The sequence below is a fragment of the Nelumbo nucifera genome, chromosome 2, assembly GCF_055504915.1.
Source record: "Nelumbo nucifera cultivar China Antique chromosome 2, China Antique-T2T, whole genome shotgun sequence".
Lineage (NCBI taxonomy): Eukaryota > Viridiplantae > Streptophyta > Magnoliopsida > Proteales > Nelumbonaceae > Nelumbo > Nelumbo nucifera.
In genome coordinates, this window is record NC_142650.1 from 40,062,757 (window position 1) to 40,088,177 (window position 25,421).

General features: G+C 37.6%; 1 protein-coding gene across 1 annotated transcript; it reads left to right on the forward strand.

The window, feature by feature from the left end:
• The first annotated feature begins 1,717 nt into the window (after positions 1-1,717).
• On the forward strand, positions 1,718-24,922 carry CLPP6 (CLP protease proteolytic subunit 6). The gene is made up of 10 exons (XM_010261624.3): positions 1,718-1,864; positions 1,951-2,072; positions 2,295-2,338; positions 2,788-2,857; positions 4,059-4,260; positions 21,406-21,471; positions 22,897-23,037; positions 23,900-23,953; positions 24,318-24,410; positions 24,569-24,922. Exons 2-10 carry the CDS (start codon positions 1,987-1,989, stop codon positions 24,614-24,616), a joined length of 804 nt encoding a protein of 267 aa, XP_010259926.1. The 5' UTR covers positions 1,718-1,864; positions 1,951-1,986; the 3' UTR covers positions 24,617-24,922.
• Positions 24,923-25,421: the final 499 nt, after the last annotated feature.

Below are 25,421 nucleotides of genomic sequence, written 5' to 3' on the forward strand. Positions count from 1 at the left end.
AACCGAGGGCTAGATCGGAGTACCACATCTGAGTCGCCTAATAGAAGGTAGTTGGGAAGGCGAGGCACAATCTTGCCTTGTTTGCTCCATGCAACTACATGACGGCCTGGAAGTTGTCGGTGTGGTCAACCAGGTTTGTCATTCTATCGAGGTCTCCAAATTTGGGCCTTGAAGTCCTCGGTCCAGGGTTCAACATGGATCTTGGCCGCAAAGGTTGAGGCTTGGATGAATTGGGGTGTAATTGGAGTTTTGACCAGCTAACATCCTGGTCCTTAGAGGGCTCTATTGGTAGTCCTCCACCTTAGGGCTAAGTCAACTTTTAATGTGCTCATGCATGTGGCACCTCCTACACTTGTTCCTCCTGGACCTTGATGTCTAAGCATTATTATCTAACCTGACTGAGGTGGTCACCTTGCTGGTCTTCTCATTAGGGACATAAGTAGCATCTTATGCTTCAGAGGTCCGGGTCCTCGCTAGGTTCATTGAGACATTGATGAGTCGATGTCTTCGAGACACGTTTCACCGGTGCTAGCAACGATCCACATCTAGTCTCTTTGAAGCGTGCAGGGACGGGGGTCATCCTTGCTAGGTGGGCGATGTGCTACTATCGGTTACAGAGTTGACAGGTGTTCTAACCAGATAAGGATAGCCCGCCGCATAGGATGGTACCCTAGACATTGGCTGCCTAGGTCGGGAAGGTCAAGCTAGCATTCAAAGTCATCAGCTTGTTCTCCCTAAGTGATGTGCTCCACTTTGTTGAGGAGTGACCTATTGGTCTTCCTTAGGTCGAGATGGGTTGGGTTAATCGGTTTAGGCCGACTTGTCTTAGTTCAACCTATCCTTACATGGCACTGATGTGTCATTAGATGGTTCGGACTCGCCATGTGTCTCTTCATGATTGGTTAGCCAAATTACCCCTAATAAAAAATACCATAAATTATTAATAAAATATTCATAATAATTATATATTTATAAAATATTAATAAATTAATAAGATATTGATTATAAAACACTAATAGAACAACAATAAAGTACTAATAAAATGATAATATAACAAAATAATAAAATAATAAAATCGTAATAATAATAAAATTGGATTGTATCCAACTCATTTACAACCCAACCCAAACAGGCTTGGGGTTGTCAATCAATCAATCTTCTGCTATGCTCACAGTTATTTGGCGTTTTCTTGTGACCCTACCCAAATGGGCTTAGGGCTGCCAACCAACTGATTTTTGCCCCCACCTCAAATGGGGTGGTATTAAATGGGAATAGGGAAAATATTTTTGCCCTACATTAGGGATTAAATGGGACGGGGTTTGCATATAATTCCTTAAACTCGCCCCAAACTTAATGGTAAATTAGTAAAATATTCCTAGGTTTAATATTAATTTTTAAAATATTTCTAGGTTTTCCCTAAATTCCTAAAATCTTAGAATCCCATAATTCCATTTCTAAAATACTTCTAAATTTTCATAATTGAATTCTGAAATACCCCAAATTCCTATAATTAAAATACCCTGAAACTAAATGCATTTTAGGTGGAGTTCGAGAAAATTCGAAAATTCCCCATTCTCCGGAATGGGTGCCCCGCAACGGAAGACGGGGCAGGAACAGGACAGGGTTGAGTATCTTGATTGGGCGTGGACGGGGAAGGGAGGGGTGCCCCGCCCCGAATCCGGACCGTTGCCATTCCAAAATGAAACGGACGCGCCAGCGAAGAAAATTAGGCTATGTTTGGTTCGAAGGAAAAGGTAGGGAAAGGAAGAGTTTTTGCTTTCTGACTCCCTTATCTTCGACCGCAACAAACGTCCAGTGGCTAAGAGAAAAAACACTGCATCTGCTCTCTGACTGCCGATCTTCGGTGAGTCCCTGTTATCTAAACCGCTAAAGCTTCTCTCTTTTTCTCCTCTCTAATCCAATTTCTCTCGTTCGCTGTGCACCGAACAGGGAGGAGTGCCTTCATTCTGAGTTACTTATAGAAGAATGGTAACTTCATTAGCTATTTCTATACGTTTGGGCTTCGTGGGGTCATGCCGGAGCACAGATTCTGTTTCATTATCCTCTCGAAGGTGATTACATCCTACTCTCTCTATCTTTATTTAATATCTATATTTATATATTTTTTTCGGTCATTCTATCTCGAAATTTAGTTTCTCGCCTTATTATAATTACTTTTTTGGCGCAAGTTGTTTGCTATTTATCTGAACTCTAAAATATAAATCATGATAATGTTTATGTTTCCCCTCCCCTCTCTCTCTCTCTCTTGTTTTTGGTTTTTTGAGATTCTACAGAAGCTCAGGCAGATTGGTTTTTGCCGCCTTGCCCAATTCCCATGGTGAGTGTTTCTACATATTTTCCTAATTAATTTATCTTATAATTATGATTTTTTTTTTGAAAATTTAACGGGGTTACAAGCTACGTTCCAAAACAGAGAACACTAAGTGTCCAATGCGGAGAAAGGAAAGATGAACTGCTGAATTACCAAGAAACTTGACACTTATGCTAATAAAAGGAAGACTTGGATTAATTACTGATGGGCCTAATTAGTGATTTAGTCCACTTATCCATTGAAGATAATTCAATTATGTTTGATGGTATAATTTGATTATGTTCATTTATGTCATGACAAGTGGATGCTATCTTGCATAATATATTCGTTAACAAATAATAGATACATTGAACAACTATGACAGAGTTAAGATCTAACCCAACCGAATTGTTATCTTTTACATATTTGTATGAGTGCTAATGGGTAATTTATTAGGTGAGTATTGTGTGAACCAGGAATATCTAGTAGAACTCAGGGTTTACCTCTAAAGCTCAATGAGCAGGTTCACCATCCTACCGATCCAAGGTATTCTTTCTGGTCTTCTAATATTTGCAGCTTTTTTTGCAAGTATCTATTTGTTGTTAAAAATGTCAATTGCCACTTTCCTTTTGAATTGTTATTTGATTAAGGAGCTTATGGTATGCTTATGCATGAAAGTATATTCCTTAAAAGGCACATTTCAAAACTGAGAAGAGCCAACCAACCAACCAAAAAAAAAAAGAGTGAAGAACCTAGTATAATTTGTAAATGCTCTTTAGATTCTTAATATTCTATGTATTAAGATTTATAAAAATAACTATGTATTAAGCATCTTAAGAAGGAAAGAACTGTTTCATATGTTACTGGATTGCTCCAGGATAACATAGAAGGTCAGTGCTTGTTTCTGAAAATCAGAGCCTAAGGTGCAGGTGGGATTCGATCCTAAGTCTCTGCTACAGCCAGCAGGAGACTGTACCAACCATCTGGTTGGCACCTTGCCATACAAAATACAAGGTTTTGCACTCTACATATTTGTATTTATACTCTTTCCAAACTAAGCCTTAGGGCACCTTTTACTTAAAAAGCAAAAAGAATGTTTGATGTGAGCAAGCAGATGCTTCACTTTGTAATTGTGGTTTATGTGGCATACTTATAGTGCTCTCATGTTCAACTATCATGAGAGGGCCCAAAAACTAAATCAAGAAAAAATGCCCACAAGTGTTATATCAAAAGTGAAACTTAGTGACTTGTCTATAGTTTTATATATGGGTTTTGCATGGTGGCATCCATATTTAAGACAAATATTTCTAGTATGGTTTTGATACTTTTGTGAACCCATATCTATTCTTCAGTCACTCACTGTATTGAGATTTCTCTCCCTTTTAAACCTCAGCAGTCAGAAATACAAATATAATAATACTTTGCCTTTTCTATAAATTTTATTTTATTTGAATCAGATACCCCCTGCCTCACAGTTTTAAAACAATTGGGCTCATTATGAACTCTAGCAAAAAATAGGTCCTATGCTTTCATTCATAAACTAGATGCTTTTTTCCTCTAATACAAAATTGAATATTTATTAACATCCCAGTCATCGATGGCCTGCTTCTTAGATCAAAATTTGCTTTCATTCCTTCTCCAATTTCTGAAATTATACCATGTAGATCCTTGTTGCAAATTTTCTCAAATACCCATTTGTTTGGTTATCAGGTTTCTATTGAATGATAACATTTCCTTGTCTTGACAGTTATGGTGTGCTAGCAGCCAAAAGAGGCAATCCTCCCATAATGCCAGCTGTAATGACTCCTGGAGGACCTTTAGATCTTTCATCTGTATTGTTCAGAAACCGTATAATCTTCATTGGACAACCTATCAATTCACAGGTGGCTCAACGAGTTATATCACAGCTTGTTACGTTGGCCACCATAGATGAAGATTCAGATATACTGGTATGGTTTTGTACTTTTACTGTGTTTACTGTCAATTTTCACTACTCTGCATTGCTATCATTGCATGTTATCGTTTGTTCCTTTATTGTTGTCAATTCACCACCTAGGCATTTTGAAACAAGCCACAATTGCTCTATAGTGTGTTGGTTGGCCTCCTAGATGGCTAGTTATGCTTGGTGAGTGCAATATAATGTTTGTGCATTAATTATACATTTATTTTAAAATGTGTATATCATACAATATCATTTCTTTCACAAACAAGATTGATTTTAGTGGGTACTGGGTTCTTTAATATATAAGACTGTTGATAGCCCCAAATTTGTTCCTTTTTCATGACTCTTGGAGTTCAGTAGCATTTCAAAATTCAATAAAACAATGGAAACTGATAGAGCTATATTTTGCAAGGACTGCTGTATAAACCTGGTAAGCAAAACAGTAAGAAAATAAAGGAAACTAAGAATAACTGAGGCAACAAGAGCTAGTGGGGTAATTTAGCAGTGGACAAAAAACATCAATACAAAGAGCAAAGATGAGTATGGTAACAGACTTTTTTAATCAACAACAATTGGGGTATCTTATTACTTTTTAAAAAATGAGTTACAATTGTACAGCATAAAGTCTTCTATACAAAGCATATACAGTAGCTAAAGAAGGAAGATGTGAGGAAATTCAGTGATTTCATCAATACCTTTGAGCTCAAGGAAGTGTCTCTATTGCATAACGACTTTACTTGGTCTAACCTTTAGGCCACCCCTATTTGCTCTAAAATTGATAGATTCTTGTTCACTGTAGATTGAGAAGGACATTGAGGGGATTTAGTTTTAAAGGCTTTGCCTAGGGTTACTTCTGATCACTAGCCTATCACTATTGCCAAAGAAGAGTTGGGTAGAAGGGGTCTAACCCCATTTAGATTTGACAACATGTAGTTGAGTCACCCTAGATTTGTAGAGAAAGTAAAGGCTTGGTGGAGTGAAAGTAACCCAAGGGTAAATTGGGAAGGAATGAAATTTCATTAGAAAATGAAGGAACGTAGAGCCAAGATCAAAGAATGGAATATCCAACATTTTGGAAGGATTGAGGAGAGAAAGAGGTGATTAATCAAATTGAGGAGTTGGATGCTAAAGAAGGTGAAGGAATTTTGGCTTGGTTGTCTTAATCAGGTTTGTTTGGATCCCTCCAAGCTAGATAGGAGGGTTTGAACTCCTAGACCCAATGGAACCTTCACTTGTGTTTCTTTCTTCAAGTCCATCTCTCAACTTTCTACTCTCCAACCCTTTCCGTCAAAAGAAATTTGGTGCAGGCCAGTTCCCCCAAAAATTATGGCGTTTTGTTGGGAAGTATTCCATGGGAAAGTAAACACTCTAGATAACCTACAAAAGAGAAGACTTTTCCTCTGTATTTCTCCTAATTGGTGTATCCTCTGTAGAGCTCACGGTGAGGATTGTTACCACTTATTAATATCTTGTCCCTTTTCTACAGACCTTTGGGCTTGGCTACTTTCGTTGTTTGGGGGGTTGGAGTCTACCAGTAGAAGTTCACATGCTTTTCAACCATTCTACCTTTTATTGGCCTACAACAATAGGGAGAATTATGTAGAGATGTGCTCGTGCTGCCTTGATTTGGACTCTTTGGGAAGAAAGGAATATTAGAATCTTTCAAGAAAAGGAAAGGAGCAGTCAGGATTTGAAAGACTGTGTGTTAAATAGGGCAATACCTTGGCTGAAGACCTTGGAAATCTTTCATCAATTCTCCTTTAATGACCTTTGGAGAAATTGGTCAGCAGTAGCGAGGTGTTCATCTCTAAAGGACAAATCAATTACAAGCTGGTCTCCTCCATCCGAAGGCTCACTAAAGTTGAACTTTGATGGAAGTAGCATGGGTAATCCAGGATTATCCGGAATGGGGGGTGCTTTGAGAAATGAGAAGGGAGAGATTTTGTTGCTCTACTCAGGTCCCTTGGGAATTGGGGACTCCGTCAGGGCAGAACTTTTAGCTGCTGTACAAGGGGTGCAATTTGCAAACCAGTTGGGAGTACAACACCTAATAATCGAGGGGGATTCCAAAGTGGTGGTGGGTTGGTTGAAAAATCCTGAAGAGGCTATGTGGCGTTACAAGAATGAAATGAAGAAATTTAGTTGGTTGACAAGGAATATGTTGGTCACTGTACAGTGGGTGGGGAGATCAACAAATACTTTGTCAGATGTGTTAGCTAAGCAAGGGGTAAATAGGGAAGAATTATTTTGGGCTTAGTTGTGATTCTTGCTTTTCTTTCCTAGCTTACTTGTAAGATTCAAGGAGGGGCTGCAGCTCGCGCCTCTCGCTGGGATGTTGTATGAACTCACTCTAAATTTGCTTCTGAATTAATAAATTTATTATCATTCATAAAAATAAGGAAAGAATTGGAGGATATATTATTTAAAGAAGAAATCATTTGGAGGCAAAAGTCTAGGCATGAGCAGGTCAAGGAGGGGGACAGAAATACAAAATATTTTCATGCTTTGGCTAATAGAAGGAGGAAGAAAATTTTCATTTCTAACCTTGTGGTTGATGATATAACTCTCACTTAACAATTTGAGATTGCAGGGGCATTTGTGGATCACTTCAAGTCCATTTATAGAATACCTCAAAGTGTGGTCGGAAAGGAGTTTTGAGTTTGAGGAAATAAAGGAGGCAATCTACTTTATGGGTAGATCTAAGGCACTAGGGCCAGATGGGTTTACAATGGCATTTTATCAGGACTGCTGGGATATACTTAAATAGGACATCCATAAGGTCTTCATTGAATTCTTTGAGAGAGGAGTGATTATCCCGGGGCTAAATTCTACCTTTATAGCTTTGGTATCAAAAAAGTCTGGTGCAATTCACCCAAAGGAGTTCAGATCTATTAGTTTGGTAAACAATCTTTATAAATTAATTGCCAAGGTGCTTTCTTGGAGAATTAGAGTTATGCTTCCTCATTTGATTTTACATAATCAAGGTGCCTTTGTGATGAATAGACAAATAGTTGATCGGATCCTAATTGCAAATGAAAGTGTGGAGGACTTGAGAAGAATTGGGAGAAAACGTTATAGTATGTAAGCTGGATATGGAGAAGGCATATGACTTGGTGGATTGGTCCTTTTCAATGCAAGTGTTGGAGACTTTTGGTTTTGGGGAGAGATGGTGTAAGTGGATGCAGGGGTGCATTGTGACATGTCATACTCTATTTTGGTGAGTGGGGCAGTGGTTGATCACTTTTCTACAATTAGAGGGATGAGACAAGGGGATCCACTTTCTTCCTTTCTTTTCACTCTAATTGCAGAAATTTTGGGTAGATTGATAGCTAGAGCAAATTCTAGGAATTTGGTGAGGAGCTGGAGGGTTGGTAGGGATAGCCTGTTGATCTCTCATCTATAGTTTGCTGATGATAGGATTTTATTCTGTGAAGGAGATGATGCTAGGTGGGTTAGAAGTATGAAATTGGTGTTTAAGCTATTTGAGAAAATGCCAAATTTGAAGGTTAATTTTGACAAGAGTTGTGTGGTGGGGATAAATATGGATGAGAGGGAGATGGCAGAAAGGGCAAAAATCATGGGATGTGTGGTGTCTCAATCTTTAAACTACTTGGGGCTGCCCTTAGGTGATAACTTGGGAATTATCAACTTTTGGAATCCAATGGTTGATAGATTCACTAAGAGACTAGCTTCATGGAAGGAAAATGATTTGTTTTTGGGTGGCAGGATCACATTGATAAAGTCGACCTTGATTAGCTTGCTTGTATATTTTTGCCAGTTCTTAGGATACTAGAGGCAGTGAGCAAAATAATGGAAAAGTTGATGAGAGATTTTCTATGGGAACTAGGGGAAGAAAGAAGAGATCATAGGGTTAGCTGGGAGGTGGTTACTAGATGTAAGATCAAGGGTGGATTAGGTAGGGGTGAGCACTATTCGGTTAAAACAAAAAAACCGAACAAAAAATTTTGGTTTCGGTTATTTCGTTTCAGCTTTTGGTTAATCAGTTCGGCTATTTCGGTTTTTGGCTAATTCGGTTTTTAGAATTAGAATTTCGGTTAACCGAACTAACCGAATTTTTTATTATTATATGTAATACGTAATATATAATATATAATACGTAACATATAATATATAATATGTAACATATAATATATAATATACTGAAATTTGATTTCATAATATATAATACATATTATATGTTATAATATATATATTTGGTTTTTCTAAATTTTGGTTTCGGTTTTTATTTTTTAGTTCGGTTTTTAAAATTTCAGTTTATTCGGTTTGGTTTTTAACCGAATAAACTGAATGCTCACCCCTAGGATTAGGCATTGGTAACATTCAGGAGAGGAATGTGGCTTTGTTGGGAAAATGATTTTGGAGATTAATAGAGGATAGTGGCAAATTGTGGGTTAAGGTAATCTTGAGCATTCATGGGCAAGCGATTGATGGGTGGGATGCGGGAATCTTGGCAAGGGCTACAAGAGCTTCTCCTTGGAGATCCATTCATGCTATCCTACCTTCTTTTATTTGGTATGACCTTTGTTCTGGAACTTTTGTAAAATTTTGGGAGCATCTGTGGGTGGGAGACATGCTTTGAAAGAGCAATTTCCTTTCATGTTTTCACTTTCCTTATTTAAGGAGTTGGTTTTTATCTTTTTGGTTACATCTGAATTTAGTTTTGGGTATGATTGGGACTTGGGCTTTAGAAGGGGTCTCAGGGATTCGGAAGTTGAGAATGTGTTGATTTTGATTCTGATTTTGAGTGGGGTGATTGTGGATCCTTTGGGGAGGGAATAGGATTTGGACTTTAAGCTCCTCTAGCGTGTTTTCCTGTGCATCTTTTTTCAAAGCTCTAGTGCAGTCCTCTGACAATGCTGGACAAGCTTCTCCTGTCTTGGAGGTTTGGGGTAAACCGGTTCCTCTCAGGGTTGGAGTTTTTTGTTGGGAAGCTGTCCTAGAAAGGTGCAACACTTGTGATTTGCTCCAAAGAAAAACACCAACTTGGTGCTTTGGTGAGTAGCTAGATTTGGTGCTCCATGCTCTCATCGTTAGCTTTGGTGCCTTTGGAAAGAAGACTCAGATTCCATTGCATTGCTCTTTTAGCATCAAAACTAAGAAGTTTAACTTGAGGGAGATAATAGTTAGGGACAAACTGATACTAGAGATTATAGAAGATTAAAGGAGTAGTGTTGCTTGACGAGAAGAATGTGGTTAGATTGAAAGGTATTTTGGATGGAGCCTCATTTTCAGGTGGAAAGGAGGTGGAAGAATAGCATCGAGAACGATTGGTGTAAATTTTTGGAACTTAAAGATGGAAATATTAGAGGAAGAAGATTGGTTAAACTAATAAAATGTTTAACCAATGAAAGAAACCAATGTATTTGCATTCCAGAGGACAAACTTGGGGGTAGAAGAAATTTTCAAAGTATCTTCCATAGTTCATTGAGGAGAAATGTCTAGGTTTCATCAAGGTGTCACATATGAATAGTAAAGAAGCAGAATGGAGAAGATTATTTATACTAGCTGGCCTATTCAAGCATTTGTAAGTTACCCATCATTTGTACTAGCTGGGTGATTGCAATTGCACTTACAATTTGCAATGGCAATTGCTCTTGTGACTGCAATTGCATTTGTGGTTGTGATTTGCAATTGCAATTGTGTATTTGTATCACACCTTCATTTTTGAGTGTTATTGGAAAATATATAGTTCCCCTATGTGGGATTACTAGGTGCGTGTGAAGTTTGAGCATAGTATGCCTCTAAAATGCCTTATTGCACTATACATGCATGTATATGTGCGCACACATTGCGTAGTAGCAAGTCTCTATACTCTTTTCTCCATATTTCTAAGGAGTGTAAGTAAGCTCCCACTTAAAAGAGTGAAAACAGAAGATTAAGCAAGAGTTTTGGTTGGAAAAATAAAATTTTGAAAAAACCACATTTCAAAGTCAAAAGTGTATGTGTAAATGTATTAGCCTTGTAATTAATTTTTTGATAAATTTCAACTATGTAATTAATTAATCTAACACCCATGGAATTTAATCTCTTATTCTCTTATGAGATTAAAATCTTATAATCCCCCACTTTGTTTTATTAACTACATAGGTCTCTTTCAACCTATACTACGACAACATTATTAATCATACAAGAAAGTGTTCTGCAACTTAAACCTTGAATTAGTACTAGTATTTCAATGACTTGTCAAAGTTATTGGTGGTAAACCTTAAACTATTTTCTTGAGAGAGATTGGAAACACTCGCACACATAATCACATTTTGTCTTTGCAAGAGTTTCAAAAACTTGTTCAACACTACTATGGCTATGTGTTGTTTTTCTAGTTTCATGAATGACCCCAGGAGTGAAACACAAACTCTCATGAGAACTGGCACCACTTTTACGTTTACATAGGGGAAATTCCACTGTGTTTCCAGTACTTAATACAATTCAAAATTTCATTAAGAGTCTAACTCAACCTTCTTTAGTAACAGATGACACTGATTACTATTTATTTTCATGGGAGCTTTTTCCAATTTCAATGCTAACAGTCACATAACAGTAACTTGTTGTTACCCATCAAACCTAAGGCTAATGATTTTTGGTTTAGGTTGGCTGCCATTACTGGTGTCTAAGAAAAGGGTTTTAGTCTCATCTCTTTTGTTGTCATTCTTACCAATTTTCGTGTAAGGGGATCAACCAAAAATTTACTTGAATTTATACTTATTATTGTAATAACTCCATCCTGAATTGTTGGCCTTATATATTCATGTCTCAGGCTTATAAGTTTGGACTTACCATTATAAGTGCTATTAAAGGCTCTTGACAGAGTTGCTTCACTATCATAGTAAATGGAAATTGGAGGCATAGGATTAGACTATAGTTTTTGTTTTTGATAATTGGATTAGACTATAGTTTTATATCTAATAATAAACCCCTAATCCACTTGGCCTCCTTTCCAGAAGTTAGATCACCACAAAAATGAAAGGAACAAGGTTGCTCAAAGATGAGTACGTCCTAAGCTGGATCGTTGTTCTCTCGATCACCCCGTAGGTGTGCATCCTCATCTCAACCTGGATATTGGGAAGAAGGACGTCCTAAGCCAGCTCATCGGCCAAGCCCTTAGTCTCTTAGGTGTCATCATAATGGACTGATCAGTTGGGCTGGTATATGGATGGATCATCAAGTGACCATATTGTGCAAAATTTTCAACAACTAGAGAGGTTGAAGACCAAATTTTTCTTGAAGCCCAAATGCTGAAATCGCATATGGAGTGAAAACTCAGTTTTCTTTCTTGGATCCTTTGGGATTCTTGGACCATAAAAGGTTAAATTTTTGGACCAAGAATGAGTGTAGTACCTGATTGAGATGTTCACAGATGTAGAAATCGAAGTGGTGTTCACACCCAAGCTTGGATCTTCCAAAATATTGCAACTAGTTGAAGATGGTGTAGTTCGCATATGGAGTGAAAACTCAGTTTTCTTCCTTGGATCCTTTGGGATTCTTGGACCATAAAAGGTTAAATTTTTGGACCAAGAATGAGTGTAGTACCTGATTGAGATGTTCACAGATGTAGAAATCGAAGTGGTGTTCACACCCAAGCTTGGATCTTCCAAAATATTGCAACTAGTTGAAGATGGTGTAGTTATTGTGTTTGCAGTCTTAGAAAACTTTTCCAGAACTTGGGTGATGTTTTCTAGAACAATGCTAGATAGGTTGGTTAACGAATCTGGTTGAATGGGGTTCAAAACCCTAATCAAGATTGGTCTCACTAGGTTGGATCGAATTTAGCAATGTGGAGAAGAAACTTCATCATCTAATTCCTATATCTTTTATCCTATTTATGGACTATGGAGGGTTGAAAGAGTCCTCTCCTTGCATATCTAGGAATCCTGACATAATTAGATGAAGTTGGAGAGAATCTTTCTATCCTAATCCAAAAAAAAACTAGAACTTTTCTAGCTAGTCAAAATAGTCAAATCCTAGTCATACTAGATTATCTAGTTGTTAGTTTGACTATGATTCTTATGTGGGACTTTTAATTAACCATTACCACCTTAATACTTCTAGAAATTATTTTTCTATGGCATGAGACCACAACTTAATGGGAAAGCCAATATATCACATGCTTTACGCAAGCTAGTGGGGCCGACTACTTAATTATTTAACTAGACTACAAGGCTAATTCGGCCATAACTATTATGGGCTTACGTAATTGAGCCTATTAAGTGTCTAAAAACTTAAAACTACTTGGGACCTTAACTTCCTAAAGGTCCAAGTGTATTGGTTCAGCCCATTATGTGATAATCAAGTCAATACAACCCAATTAATAACTTGCAATTAATCTCTTTGCTAATAATACTTGACACCACATTAAGGGAAGAACTTTTTCCCTCTTTGTCTTTATTACATGGTATCCAACTTCCAACATCATTGGATCCTTTATTGAGGATTTAGATAATTCTACTACTAGTAGATTCAGGACTCCAACGAGGAAGTTGTACAAAGTATTCTCTATGTCTTAACATAGCAGTAAATCCTATCACATTGATCATCAGTTGACATACCGTCATTGAATATCCCAATTTACCTAGGTATTTGACCTCAAAAGGATTTCATTGGTTGACATATACGAGTTTGATATTCAATTTGATATCAATATCAAGTCTAGGGATTAAAAGCAACACACTCAGTTATTCCATCTATCTAGGAATGCAAATGGATTGGATCATGATCCTATTTTGTTGGATTCAAATATCCTCATTTTGGATTTTCGAATCAGATCAGATCGGATAATCGGATCCGAATAAAAATTGGATCAGATTCAGATCACCCCTATCCGATCCGTATATATGTTATTTATATTGCATTTTTGTAAAATTTTTATATTATTTATTTTTTATAAAAACATGTATATATATGACGAAAAGAGTTGAAAAAATACTTTTATTTTTTGTTTTTCTTTATTTAAACTGTTATATTTCCTTTTTCTTTTAATAATTTATTAATTTTTTTTAAATGAAATCCGATCGGATTAGATACGAATATTCGACATCCTTATCGGATTCAAATTTGAATCAATATTTGTGAGATCCGATCTAATCTTCAGATTGGATTGGGTCGGATTTACAATTATTGGATCGGATTCGAATCTGATCTGTTTGCATCCCTAGTTTGTTAGAAAGCTTAGGAACATTCTAGGTTTGGTCTAGTTCAATGTTTCTTGTAAACATTCATTCTCACACCTTAGGTCACAACTTGAGCAACGGAGATCCAATGTTTCACTACCTTGGGCAGTGTGAGAATGACAACCTTATGAGGATAGACTTCCCCAAGTGTATCCACTGGTTATGAAGATTTAAGCCCATATTATGACAACTATGTGGTTTCATACATGATACTAATATGAACTAAGGGGATTTAGCAGAACAACCCAATGACACATGAAGTAAATGTTCTTTTGTTCATAACAAAAGTATGTACAAAGTACAATACATCGATTGGAGTTGAGGGCATACTCACTGTCGAACACCTGCCCTAATCAACATGACCTTGGAGGTTTACTCCCTTATGTAGGCCTTGGTATTAGCCAACTCTTCAAGGGCTTTCTCCTTGTTGAGTAGCTTGTTTAATGCTTTCACTTTGGTCTTTGGGAATGCGAGCTCAGTATCCAAGGCACCCGTTCTTAGAAAAGCCAAAGTACTCCCTTTTTAGTTGTAGATAGAGAACGAAGCTTTGTGGAGGACTTTTAAGTTAGGACTAGCTGAGAAGTAATAGTATCCCTTCTAATGAGGATGTTTCTTCAAGAGCAGAGCATGGAACAGGTGAAAGGTCAAATCCACCCTTTTCACTTTGGTTTTTGGGAATGCGAGCTCAGTATCCAAGGCACCCATTCTTAGAAAAGCCAAAGTACTCCCTCTTTAGTCGTGGATAGAGAACAAAGCCCTGTGGAGGACTTTTAAGTTAGAACGAGCTGAGAAGTAATAGTATCCCTTCTAATGTGGATGTTTCTTCAAGAGTAGAGCATGGAACAGGTGAAAGGTCAAATCCACCCCTTGAAGGCTAGTGACACATGAATCTTATGAGGTATCTGAATGAGTTTGTCTCCAATTGGGAAGGGAACACTCCATGGAACTTCAAAACCTTGGATACCCCTAGTCTATAGGGAACTTGAGGTTGGCCATGAGGTTGTCCTTGTAGACACAGATCTCACCTAGGTGAGGGGCACAGGCTTTCCCCCATTCCTTAGACACCTAAGGTCAAACTTAAAGGGAATGTTATATTTAGCCCTAATCCTAAGCAAGCCTTGATCGGTTAAGCTATATGGAGCACCATTGCACTTTACTCAAGGCAAAGTTGGGAGACCATTGTCGACGTTCTCTTCCTCATCACCCTCATAGACCTCAGTTGGAGGAGCGTCGACCTGACCAGTCTTAGCTTAGATCTCATCCTCCTTGGACTCAAGTTCAGAATGTTGACTTCAATCCCGACCTCATTGGTGGTCTCGGTAATATCTACCCCAACTACCTTATGTTAGGAAGTCAAGCTATCTCGCTTGTCCCCTAAGCTAGAACTACTCGACCTAGTGGATGAGGTAGAGGACAAACTTGAAGATGAAGACATAAGTTAAGCGAAGGATAAGGAAATTTATCATATAGATGACTTTAAGTTGAAGTTGAAAATCCTAAAACAAGGACCCTAACTGAGCACCCACTAGATGCTTTCTCAAATGGCAGATGCATCTTGCTTTGGTCCTCTGCTTTTATAGGGATGATTAATAGCTCAAATTGAACAAGATCTAATGGTCCAAATCACGCTCGTATGCCTCCCTTCGTTTATACACTTGCCATGTGTACATGCTCGGCCATCAGCTCTAAAGGCAAAATGTCATGACTTGAAGACCCAAAGTTCAAACTTGAAATTTAAATCTTGGCTCTTGCACAAGCATTGATCATTAACAATTAATGCCCAGTTCGAATTGGGCTTAAAGTCCAACTGGTCAACCTAACCTAGTAACCACTGGTACCAGTTGCCATGTGTACATGCAGCTGGAACTATATGAACTAATGGTCCAAATCACACTCGTATGCCTCCCTCTGTTTATACACTGTCATGTGTACATGCTCGACCATCAGCTCAGAAGGAAAAATGTCGTGACTTGAAGACCCCAAGTTCAAATTTGAAATTTAAATTTTGGCTCTTGCACAAGCATTGGTCATTGACAATTAACGCCCGATTCGAATCGGACTTAAAGTCCAACTGGTCAACCTAACCCAATAACCACTGGTACTAGTTGAACTAAGTGCTTGTCCTCCTTTTCCAGCAGCCGAAGACCTTAATAGCTCATCCTCAAAAGTAGGGGCAAGTGGTGTGTGCATGAATTGGGCCTATGTTAGACTACCACGTGGACCAACCAGAAGCTAACAAGCAAGGTTAAAAATGTTGATGTCAGTGGAAATGTTGGTTGTCCAAATATAGGAAACATGTCAGAAATGTCCGAAATATCATATGCAAATATTGTAAAAATTATAGACATGGTGGAAACGTTGTAAAATATGCAAAAATGTAGATTGATCTTTTATGAAATGATGAAAGAAACATAGGCACACCTTTTTAAATTATTATCCTATTCCAAATCATTCAACCAAGTTAAGAACTAATGTTAGACTAATGAATACGTTTCGAAGTTGTCTTGTAAACCTTAAGAATCAAAGCTTATTGATGGAATAAGTTAAAGCAAAACTTAAACTCGTAGAAAATGTAAATCAAAGCTTATTGATGGAATAAGTTAAAGCAAAACTTAAACTCGTAGAAAATGTAAATGGTTCTATATCAACCAAATAATCCATTACACAAACAAAAACTAATATTTAACTTCATGTTTGAAACGAATATTGAGCTAGCTCAAAGTGGTAATCTTGTTAGGCAATTAATAACATTGTTACTACGCATATCTACAATATTGTCTCCAACTTATGTTATAATGCTATCTCTTGTACTCTACATAGTGTTGGTAGTGTTCACTGTGGAATACATTGTTTCTAGTAAAATTCTGTGCCACTACCCATGGAAGTGGAAATGGAAATATGTCGTAGAAACTATCTCTTGTACTCCATATAGTGCTGGTAGTGTTCATTGGGGAACATGTCAATTCCAATAAAAATTTGTGTTGCTACCCACGAAAATGGAAATATGTTGTGGTAATATTAGGGACAATTTAAACCATGCTAACAAGTGGCTGAGTTGAGGAGTCATGACGTGGTGCCCTTTCAGACTGTCGGCATGGTAGACGATAGGGGTGAGCATTATTCAGTTAAAACCGAAAAACCAAACCAAAAATTTCGGTTTTGGTTTTTTTGGTTCAGTTTTTTTTTTCTGGTTTTTGGTATATTCAGTTTGGTTTTTAGGAATTTCAGTTTTCAGTTTCGGTTTTCAGAATTAGAAATTCAGTTAACCAAAAAAACCGAATTTCAATATATAACAATGTAATATATAATTATAATATATAATATGCTATATATTATATACAATGTATTATAATGAAACTCAGTTTCATAATGTATATTATAGGTTATAATATATAATGTTTTATGTATATTAATTAAATTCGGTTTTAACTGAAAACCAAACAAAAAATTTCGGTTTCTCTTATTTCGGTTTTCTTGTAATTCGGTTTCGGTTTGGTTTTCATTATTTTATTTTGGTTTTTTTGGTTTGGTTAATAACCAAATAAATGGAATGCTCACCCCTAGTAGATGAGCCAATACTGAAGAATGCCACACGTTTTGGATGGACATGTGGTGAATACTGGCCAAGCCCCGATCAGTCATCAAGGTTGGTGTAACTGCTGCTAGCCTCCTCGTCCCACCTTTGAACGGTTGTGTTACCCACACTTCACAATGACCCAGTTGGTGATCACCTCGAAAGTTGAGTGTCCCACGAGCAAGGAGCACAATAGCACTCTTGGGCACCTATATAAGTGCATGCCACCCAATGTGAACTCTCTTGACACTTTTGCTACCTGAACTCTCTAAGCTCATTTGCTTTCTTAAGCTCTTCAACTTGTACAACTGGCTTAGCTTGTCATTGATTCCTTTATTGACTTGAGCATTGGAAACCATCTTAGGGCCTTTGATCATTTGTGCTCGCAGGTCGCTAGATCCAACTCAACTTGTTCAGCTCACCAAGACATTTTCTTCTTGTCCACCTTAGCTCAGACAACGTTTTTTTATCAATACTCAGACAACATTAGTAATAAAGATAGAAATTGTCAGGTTGTGTTTCAATTTCTAGATAGAAAATGTTTTACTTGGTCCAATCTCCAAGTGAACCCAATTTGCTCTAAGTTGGATAGATTTCTATTCTCAAATGACTGGGAAGAACATTGGGGGAATCTAAACTCTAGAGCATATCCAAGAAAAAAGGGGTGATTTGTAAACTAGATTTGGAAAAGGCTTATGATTTGGTGGATTGGTCTTTCTTGATGGAGGTGATGACCAATTTTGGTTTTGGAGATAATTGGTGCAGATGGGTCTTGGGTTGTATCATGAACTGCCATTACTCTATATTGGTAAATGGGATAGTGGTCGATTTCTTCCCAGCCTTGAGAGGGATTAGGCAAGGAGACCCCCTCTCCCCCTTTTTATTTACTTTGGTAGCTGAAGTTCTGGGGAGACTAATTTATAGAGCAAATTCCAGGGGCTTAATTAGAGGTTGGAGAGTTGGGAGGGAGCTTGTTCCACTCACACATTTGCAATTTGCAGATGACACCATACTCTTTTGTGAAGTAGGGGACCCTAACAGGATTAGAAATTTGAAGCTCACTATACGACTTTTTGAGCAAATGTCAAACCTTAAGGTGAATTTTGAGAAGAGTTGTATAGTTGGGGTAAATATGGGCAAGGGGGAGATCTCTGAGGCTGCAGACATCTTAGAATGTTCAATAGCAAATTGGCCCCTTAATTACCTCGGTTTGCCATTGGGTGATAACCCTCGGAAAGGTGAGTTTTGAGTTCCAGTTGTGGAGAGGTTTGAAAAGAAATTAGCAACCTGGAAGAAAAATTATTTGTCTCTTGGAGGGAGAACCACTCTAATCAGCTCTACTTTAGTTGACCTTCCTGTTTACTTTTTGTCAATCTTCAAGATTCCGACAAAGGTGGCTAGTAGATTAGAAAAACTAATGAGAGACTTTCTCTGGGAGCCGGGGGAGGAGAAGGACCATAGGGTGGGGTTGGAGATGGTTTGTAGGAGTAAGAGGGAGGGAGGTTTGGGTATCAGGAACATAAGGAATAGGAACTTGGCTCTTCTGGGGAAATGGCTTTGGAGGTTCTCATTGGAGAAGGACAAACTTTGGGTGAAGATAGTGGGAAGTATTAATGGGGTTGCAGCAAATGGATGGGACTCTGGGATTCTGGCAAGGAGTACAAGAGCATCTCCTTGGAAAGCTATTCAAGCTATTCTACCTTTGTTTTCTCTATGGATCAGGTATGACTTGCACTCAGGCAATCTCATTAATTTTTGGGAACATGTTTGGATTGGGGACTCCACCCTAAAAGACCAATTCCCAAGCCTTTTTTCCCTTTCCACTTTTAAAAATGAACCGATGTCTTCATTCATTGTTCCTTCTAATTCTATTTCTGGGGTCGGCTGGAACTTGGGCCTGCGAAGAGATATCAGGGACATAGAGCTTGATGGTATCTCATCACTGTTATCCATTCTTGAAGGGGTGTTCCTAGAGCCAACAAAGGCAGATAGTAGAATTTGGAATCTCACCCCCTCTGGTTCTTTCACTTGTGCCTCTTTCTTTAGTGCTCTCACACATTCTTCTTCTTCTGGCTTGCCTTTCCCTATTAAAGAGGTGTGGTGTCATCCTATACCTCCTAAGGTTTGGAGTTTCTGTTGGGAAGCCTTTTTGGAAAGAGTTAACACAGCAGATTTACTTCAAAGAAAAAGATCCAATAGTTGTTTTTGTCCTCACTGGTGTGTCCTCTGTAAAGCTGATGGTGAGTTTGGATATCACTTACTAATCTTCTGTCGGTTCATTAACATCATTTGGGAGTGGTGTACTTCTTTGTTTGGGTGCAGGTGGACCCCCCCTTCGAATGTGCAAAGCCTATTCACATTTATGCTATTTCGGCCAACAAAAAGGGCCAAGTTTATGTGGAGGTGTATGAGGGCTGCAGTCTGTTGGACTATTTGGGAGGAGAGAAATTCACGAATATTTACAGATAAGGAGAGAAGTTTGGAAGCAATGCTGGAGGTCATCCACATTAGGGTTATACACTGACTGAAAACCTTGGCTCTGTTCGCAGATTTCTCAGTTGATGAGCTGCAAAGAAAGTGAAAGGAGATAGCAGAACTTGCTCCAATGAGGAAGGCCTCAAATGTTTGTTGGATCCCCCCACCCCATGACTTTGTTAAACTGAACTTTGATGGCAGCAGCTTGGGCAATCCAGGGTCATCCGGAATAGGAGGAGTAATAAGAGATGAACAAGGGAATCTGTTAGCTATGTATTCTGGACCAGTTGGGGTGGGAGATTCTTTGAGAGCTGAGATCCTTGCAGCTCTTGAAGGTACAAAGAATCAAGGATATGCATATTAACAAGCTGATCATAGAAGGAGATTCTGAAGTGGTGGTAAACTGGCTGAAAGAGGATAGTCTTAGACTTTGGAATTACAGTAATGAAAAGAGGAAATTCAAGTGGCTGACTAAGGACATGGAAATCCAATACAAATGGGTAAAAAGAAGTTTGAACTCTTTGGCAGATGGTCTATCTAGACAAGGGGTGAACAGACATTCTATTTTTTGGGCTGTCTTGTAATTTTTGTTCTTTTGATGTTTAATGGTTGTTCTTGGGAGCTAAGATTGTTTAGCCTCCTTGCCCTGTAATTTTCTCATATTTTTAATATTAATTCAATCCACCGTTATTGATCAAAAAAAAAAAAAAACAGGGGGTGTTTGTAGTGGATTTTTAAGTTGATGAGTAAGCATTGAGGCAGCAAAATCTTTGGTTTACTACCAAAGCTGTTGTGGGAGATTGTCCGGATGCTATTCCTCAAGCCATCACAATTTGTTGAAGGGTTTATGCTCCTTCTCAGATTCATCTGTTCCTTCAAGCTGGAGTTGCAGAGAAGGTGCTGTAAGGTTGGTGATGATAACATGGATGGGAATGGTCCATGTGGTTGCGTATGCTAGGTTCAAACCCAGAACGTGTTTAGCTTCTCAAACATGGAACAGATTAAGTGTAAGGGCAGAGGTTGGTCTATGCCAGAGGAAAGGTGTGAAGACATTATCATTCAAGATATCAAGGAATAATTTCAAGTTGACTGCCTTGGGACAGCCAGAAAGATGGAGCAGTTAGGGAATTTGGGGATAAGATGGCATGTGTGGCTAAGTGCTACCATGTGAAGGGTCATATGCTATTGGAAACAAGTGGGCTGAGGGTAAGAAGATACAAAATGAATTCTTTTTAAATTAAGAAATCAAGTTAGAAGAGGCGCTGTAAAGCATGGAGAGGTACCAATGGAATTTCACTTATATATATATAAAGGGGAAGCTTTTAGTACTCTAGGGATGTGAGTGAAGTGAAGAAAGGAAAGAAGTGGGAGTTTGTTATTACCAAGTGTGTTTGGGAAACAGAGGATGTTCGCTGATGGCAACAAGTGTGGACTGAAAATAGGGTTGGAGTCATAGTTCAGTAGAAGGGGTATTTATCAAGATTTCTCTCAGCAGTCCAATGAAGCTGATGAAGATGGTGAAAATACAAAAGCAGTGGAGTTCAAGGATGGTAGGGACATCCCAATTTAATGTGTTACTGAAGAATTGGAGTTGGATTGGTGTAAGGATTTCCAAGGTTCCAAATCAGATAGAGTGGCCCTACAAAGTCTGTTGGAAGAGGATCTGACCAAGGTGTTTTACTCTTGGTTACTATGCATTTTTTATCAGTAATGTGAAATATATTAACCATAAAAAAAATATGAGTTTGAAGTACCAAGATTATCAATGTGCATTGGGAGCATCTAATCCCTAGTGTGACTGGATTACTGTGTATTTTTTAGATGAGAATGAGTTATTTTTTCTTATTTGATGAATAATGAGACTGAGTTTTTTTTATTTCTTTATTTGCTTCATGTGTTTTATGATTTTACTTGTCAGGTGTACCTGAACTGTCCTGGCGGAAGCACCTACTCCGTCTTGGCAATTTATGACTGCATGTCTTGGGTAAGGGCTTTCATTCTCTAATTGGATGTCAGTGGTGCAATTTGTTATTACATACTAATATATTATCATATTATCTTAGTTGATTTCTTTGTACACTGTTTACACGGTTAATATTTCATAAATTGCAGTTGTCCTTTACAGCTTTGCCTGTTTGTTCCCCTTGCAGATATTTTTGTTATTTTTTGAAGTCTACTATATACCTGCTAATGCAAACATGCACTCCATAGTGTTGTTTTCTTTTGAAGTGGATGGTGCTTCTTAATTTGAAGAGTTGAGGACCATTGTTTGGTTCTTATCAAGTCTTTTATGCAGAAAGAGTTCCCTTGTTTATTGACTACAGAAACTACACCATTTTTTTTTGGTAGGTACAAACTACATAATAATTCCAACAGTGTTCAAAATGTATTTGGAGCATGAGGAGAATCTGATCCACCTTTCATTTTAGAATACCAATAATTAGAGAGATCTTTCTAATTAGAGATATCTTTGATCTATCTACATCTTGGCATTTGCCTCCCACTGCTTCCTTCCCTTTTCAAGATCACATTGGGCTAAAGATTTAAGCTGCCATCTTCTCTTTGTTTCATTAGGGGACTTAAATATCTCATCTTCAAGATGGTCCAAGTTCTCCAATTTAGGATTTCTTTGATAGGCTTAAGTTTCCTCCAAATTTGAAACATGCACAAATAGATGCAAAAGGTTCTGTCCACCTCACTCTGATATTATCCAAATTAATTTGAGATTTAATTTCTATTGTCTGCACTTATCTCTCTCTTTATATTTTCCTTCTATGTTGACCACAAGACTCACCATGTCAGAAATCTAGAAGTCTAGAATCTTAGAAATTCAAGATTTTTAAAGCCTAGAACAACAATCTTGCTATGTTGTTACTGCTTTATGGTTAACTTGTATACTGGGTGTGGTATTTCCATTCATGTGTTTGATCCACATTTTATGGGCTTCCAACTTGAATATCCACTACAAGATTTACCTTATGTGATGACTGCAAATATATAATCTGCTGGGCTCTTCTATTAAGTTGTTGGACAAGTTATAATGGATAGCTCAAAAATGACTTTTTTAGGCACTTGTAATGTTTTTATTACTAGGTCTATATTGGCTAGATATCCCTGGTGGTGTTTGACAGGGTTGGGAGATTACAAGATGGCACTTTTACATGTATGCTCCTTGCAAGTGTACTGTGGTGGATATTGGGTGGAAGGCATCCTAACCTAGCAGATGAGAATCTTAGTTTTCCTCTTTTGTAAAGATATTGGGTGTGCATTTCAGATATGCAAATATTGGAATATGTCAGTTTATTTTTATACATTAACAAGTTGCGTTCCTCGTCTTTTGAATTTTCTTTTACCTTTAACAATTAATCACCTCCTCAGCCAACATTTGATCAATTGTTGCAACTTGCAGATAAAGCCTAAGGTAGGCACTGTGTGTTTTGGAGTAGCTGCAAGCCAAGGAGCACTGCTTCTTGCTGGTGGAGAGAAGGGAATGCGCTATGCAATGCCAAATGCACGTATTATGATACATCAACCACAGAGTGGATGTGGGGTAAGAATTGACCATTGGATGCAACCTTTTGCCTTTGATGGAAGTTCATTTGCATTTTCTTTATATGTTTATTCATTTTTTAATAAGATTTTCAATGTGGAAATCTCAAATTTTAGAGTACTGCTGTTATTCCCATCTCATTGCCTTGGCTTCAAATACTGCTGTTACTAGGGGTGCAAGTTGGGTACCTAACTTGCATTTAAACAGCATCAGGCCCAGGCCCATTCAAATTTTGGCAAATGTTTGACCCAAACCCACTTAAGTTGCATCCCTAGCTGTTACCCTATTCCTACTTGACCAGGGATTTTGGTGGACCTCTATTTTGAGGGTCAGAGGGTCACAACAAACATATTTTGCAAGGTACAGATTTGTTTGGTCCTGCAAGCTCCTGCTCCTCTTTTTCTTTACGTATCCTCCCATGATCTGTTTCCATTTTGAATTGTTTTTATGGTTTATCTCTGACCTAAAAGAGACTTAATTGAATAAATCAGTTGTGATGTCCAATTTATGTACATAAAAAACTGGATAGTTTAGGTTATAGTTCTTTAGATGATCTCACCCATTTTGGCCAGGTGGAGGGATCATTCAACCAGGCTAGACCATGTATCAGTTGGGGAACCAATGGGAATGGTCATGTAGTCACTTTTTCAATCGGTGTCAACTTTATTCCCCTAGCTGTTGGAATTTTAAGGCTTGCATATACACAGCACAGAGGTCCTAAGCATGACTACTGCTCAAATTTTCAATTTCTTCCTTTTTTTTTGATGAACCAGACTGTGCTTTCTTTTACCATAAGCCATGTATATATATTTTTTTTAGATCCATAAATCATGTATATTGACTATGTATTGTTTGTTTGTAGGGTCATGTGGAGGATGTGAGGCGCCAAGTCAATGAAGCCGTTCAATCTCGTCATGTTAGATTCTATTTCTTTTGAAAGCTTGTGGTCTGATTTGAGTAATTGATGACTTGACTATATTTTCTTGTGAAACCATAGCTTTTCTGGTTGATATTTCAATAATTAGACTAAAAGCTGATTATAGACTTGGTCAACCTGAAACTTTACCTAGTCAATTCAGTTGAAATTTAGCTTTTAATTTGTTATGGGTTTCTTATTGATGATATGTTCAATTTGGAAACAAGGACTTACAAGTCAAATCTTACCTTCTGGCATTTTTTAATGGTTCCTAACCGTCTTGCTTGGGGCTATGGACATTCAACCTTAACAAACATCTAAGCCACACCTCCGGCCTTACATTCTATCCTCGTAATTTATGCAGAAAATTGACAAGATGTATGCTGCTTTTACCGGCCAACCTCTAGAGAAAGTTCAACAGTACACTGAGAGAGATCGTTTTTTATCTGCTTCTGAGGTAATGTTGTTCTATGCCTGTGTTTTCTTTTCTACAGAGATAATTTCAGTCATCTACCTGGTTATTCCTGGAGATTTCCTTGGTAGAGAACCAACATATAGGTGTTTCATGTTCCTCATTAATGATCAGAATCTCACTCTTATATGCTTCTTTTTCAGGCTTTAGAGTTTGGTCTCATTGATGGGGTTCTAGAAACAGAATACTAGATACTGGCTCCTGCGTGATATCTGTTGATTCCAAGATCATAATCTCGCATCCTTCACTTTGGAATCTTACCTGCTATTTGGCGATTCCATGCTCTTTCAACTCACACAAACTACCAATGAGCTTCCTGATGATTCGGCTCTTGCTATTAACTAGGAGGTGCAAAATATTAACCTCAAACTCGTCATGTAAATTATAGTGCAAATCATTTGAAATCTTATTTGAACGAGTTATCTATGGATTCAAAGTGCCAAAAATTTAGTAGGCAAACTCTTAATAGTTTTGATTATGTTATTGATTACAGATAATACTTTTTGTTCTTTTAGGCAGTGGGTATCATTTGAAGGCCCCAACAAAATAATGTCTGAAGTGATAGACTAAAATGTGGGCAAGCAGTGTAGATTATTCAGGTTATAACCTATAACCTGACATTATAATATATATAATAGAAAGAGGAAAGAGGGGAGGTGAGGAGTCCTCTCACCACGAGCTCACATGTGCCTCCCCCTACTCTCTTTTAGGGGTGTAAACAGATAGAATTGGAATCATGTCAGGCAATATCTGAATTCGAATCCGATTAGAAATTTCAAGATTCAAATTCAATTCGATATCCGACGGATATTGAAAATTAATATCCAAATTTGAATCCGATTAAATATTCAAATATTTGATTCGATTAATTAATTATTTTAGATAATTAATAAATATAAAATAAATATTTTATTGATATAAAATATATAAATTATTTCTATAACTTAATTATTATATATAAACTATATAAAAAATTTTATATATTATATATAAGAA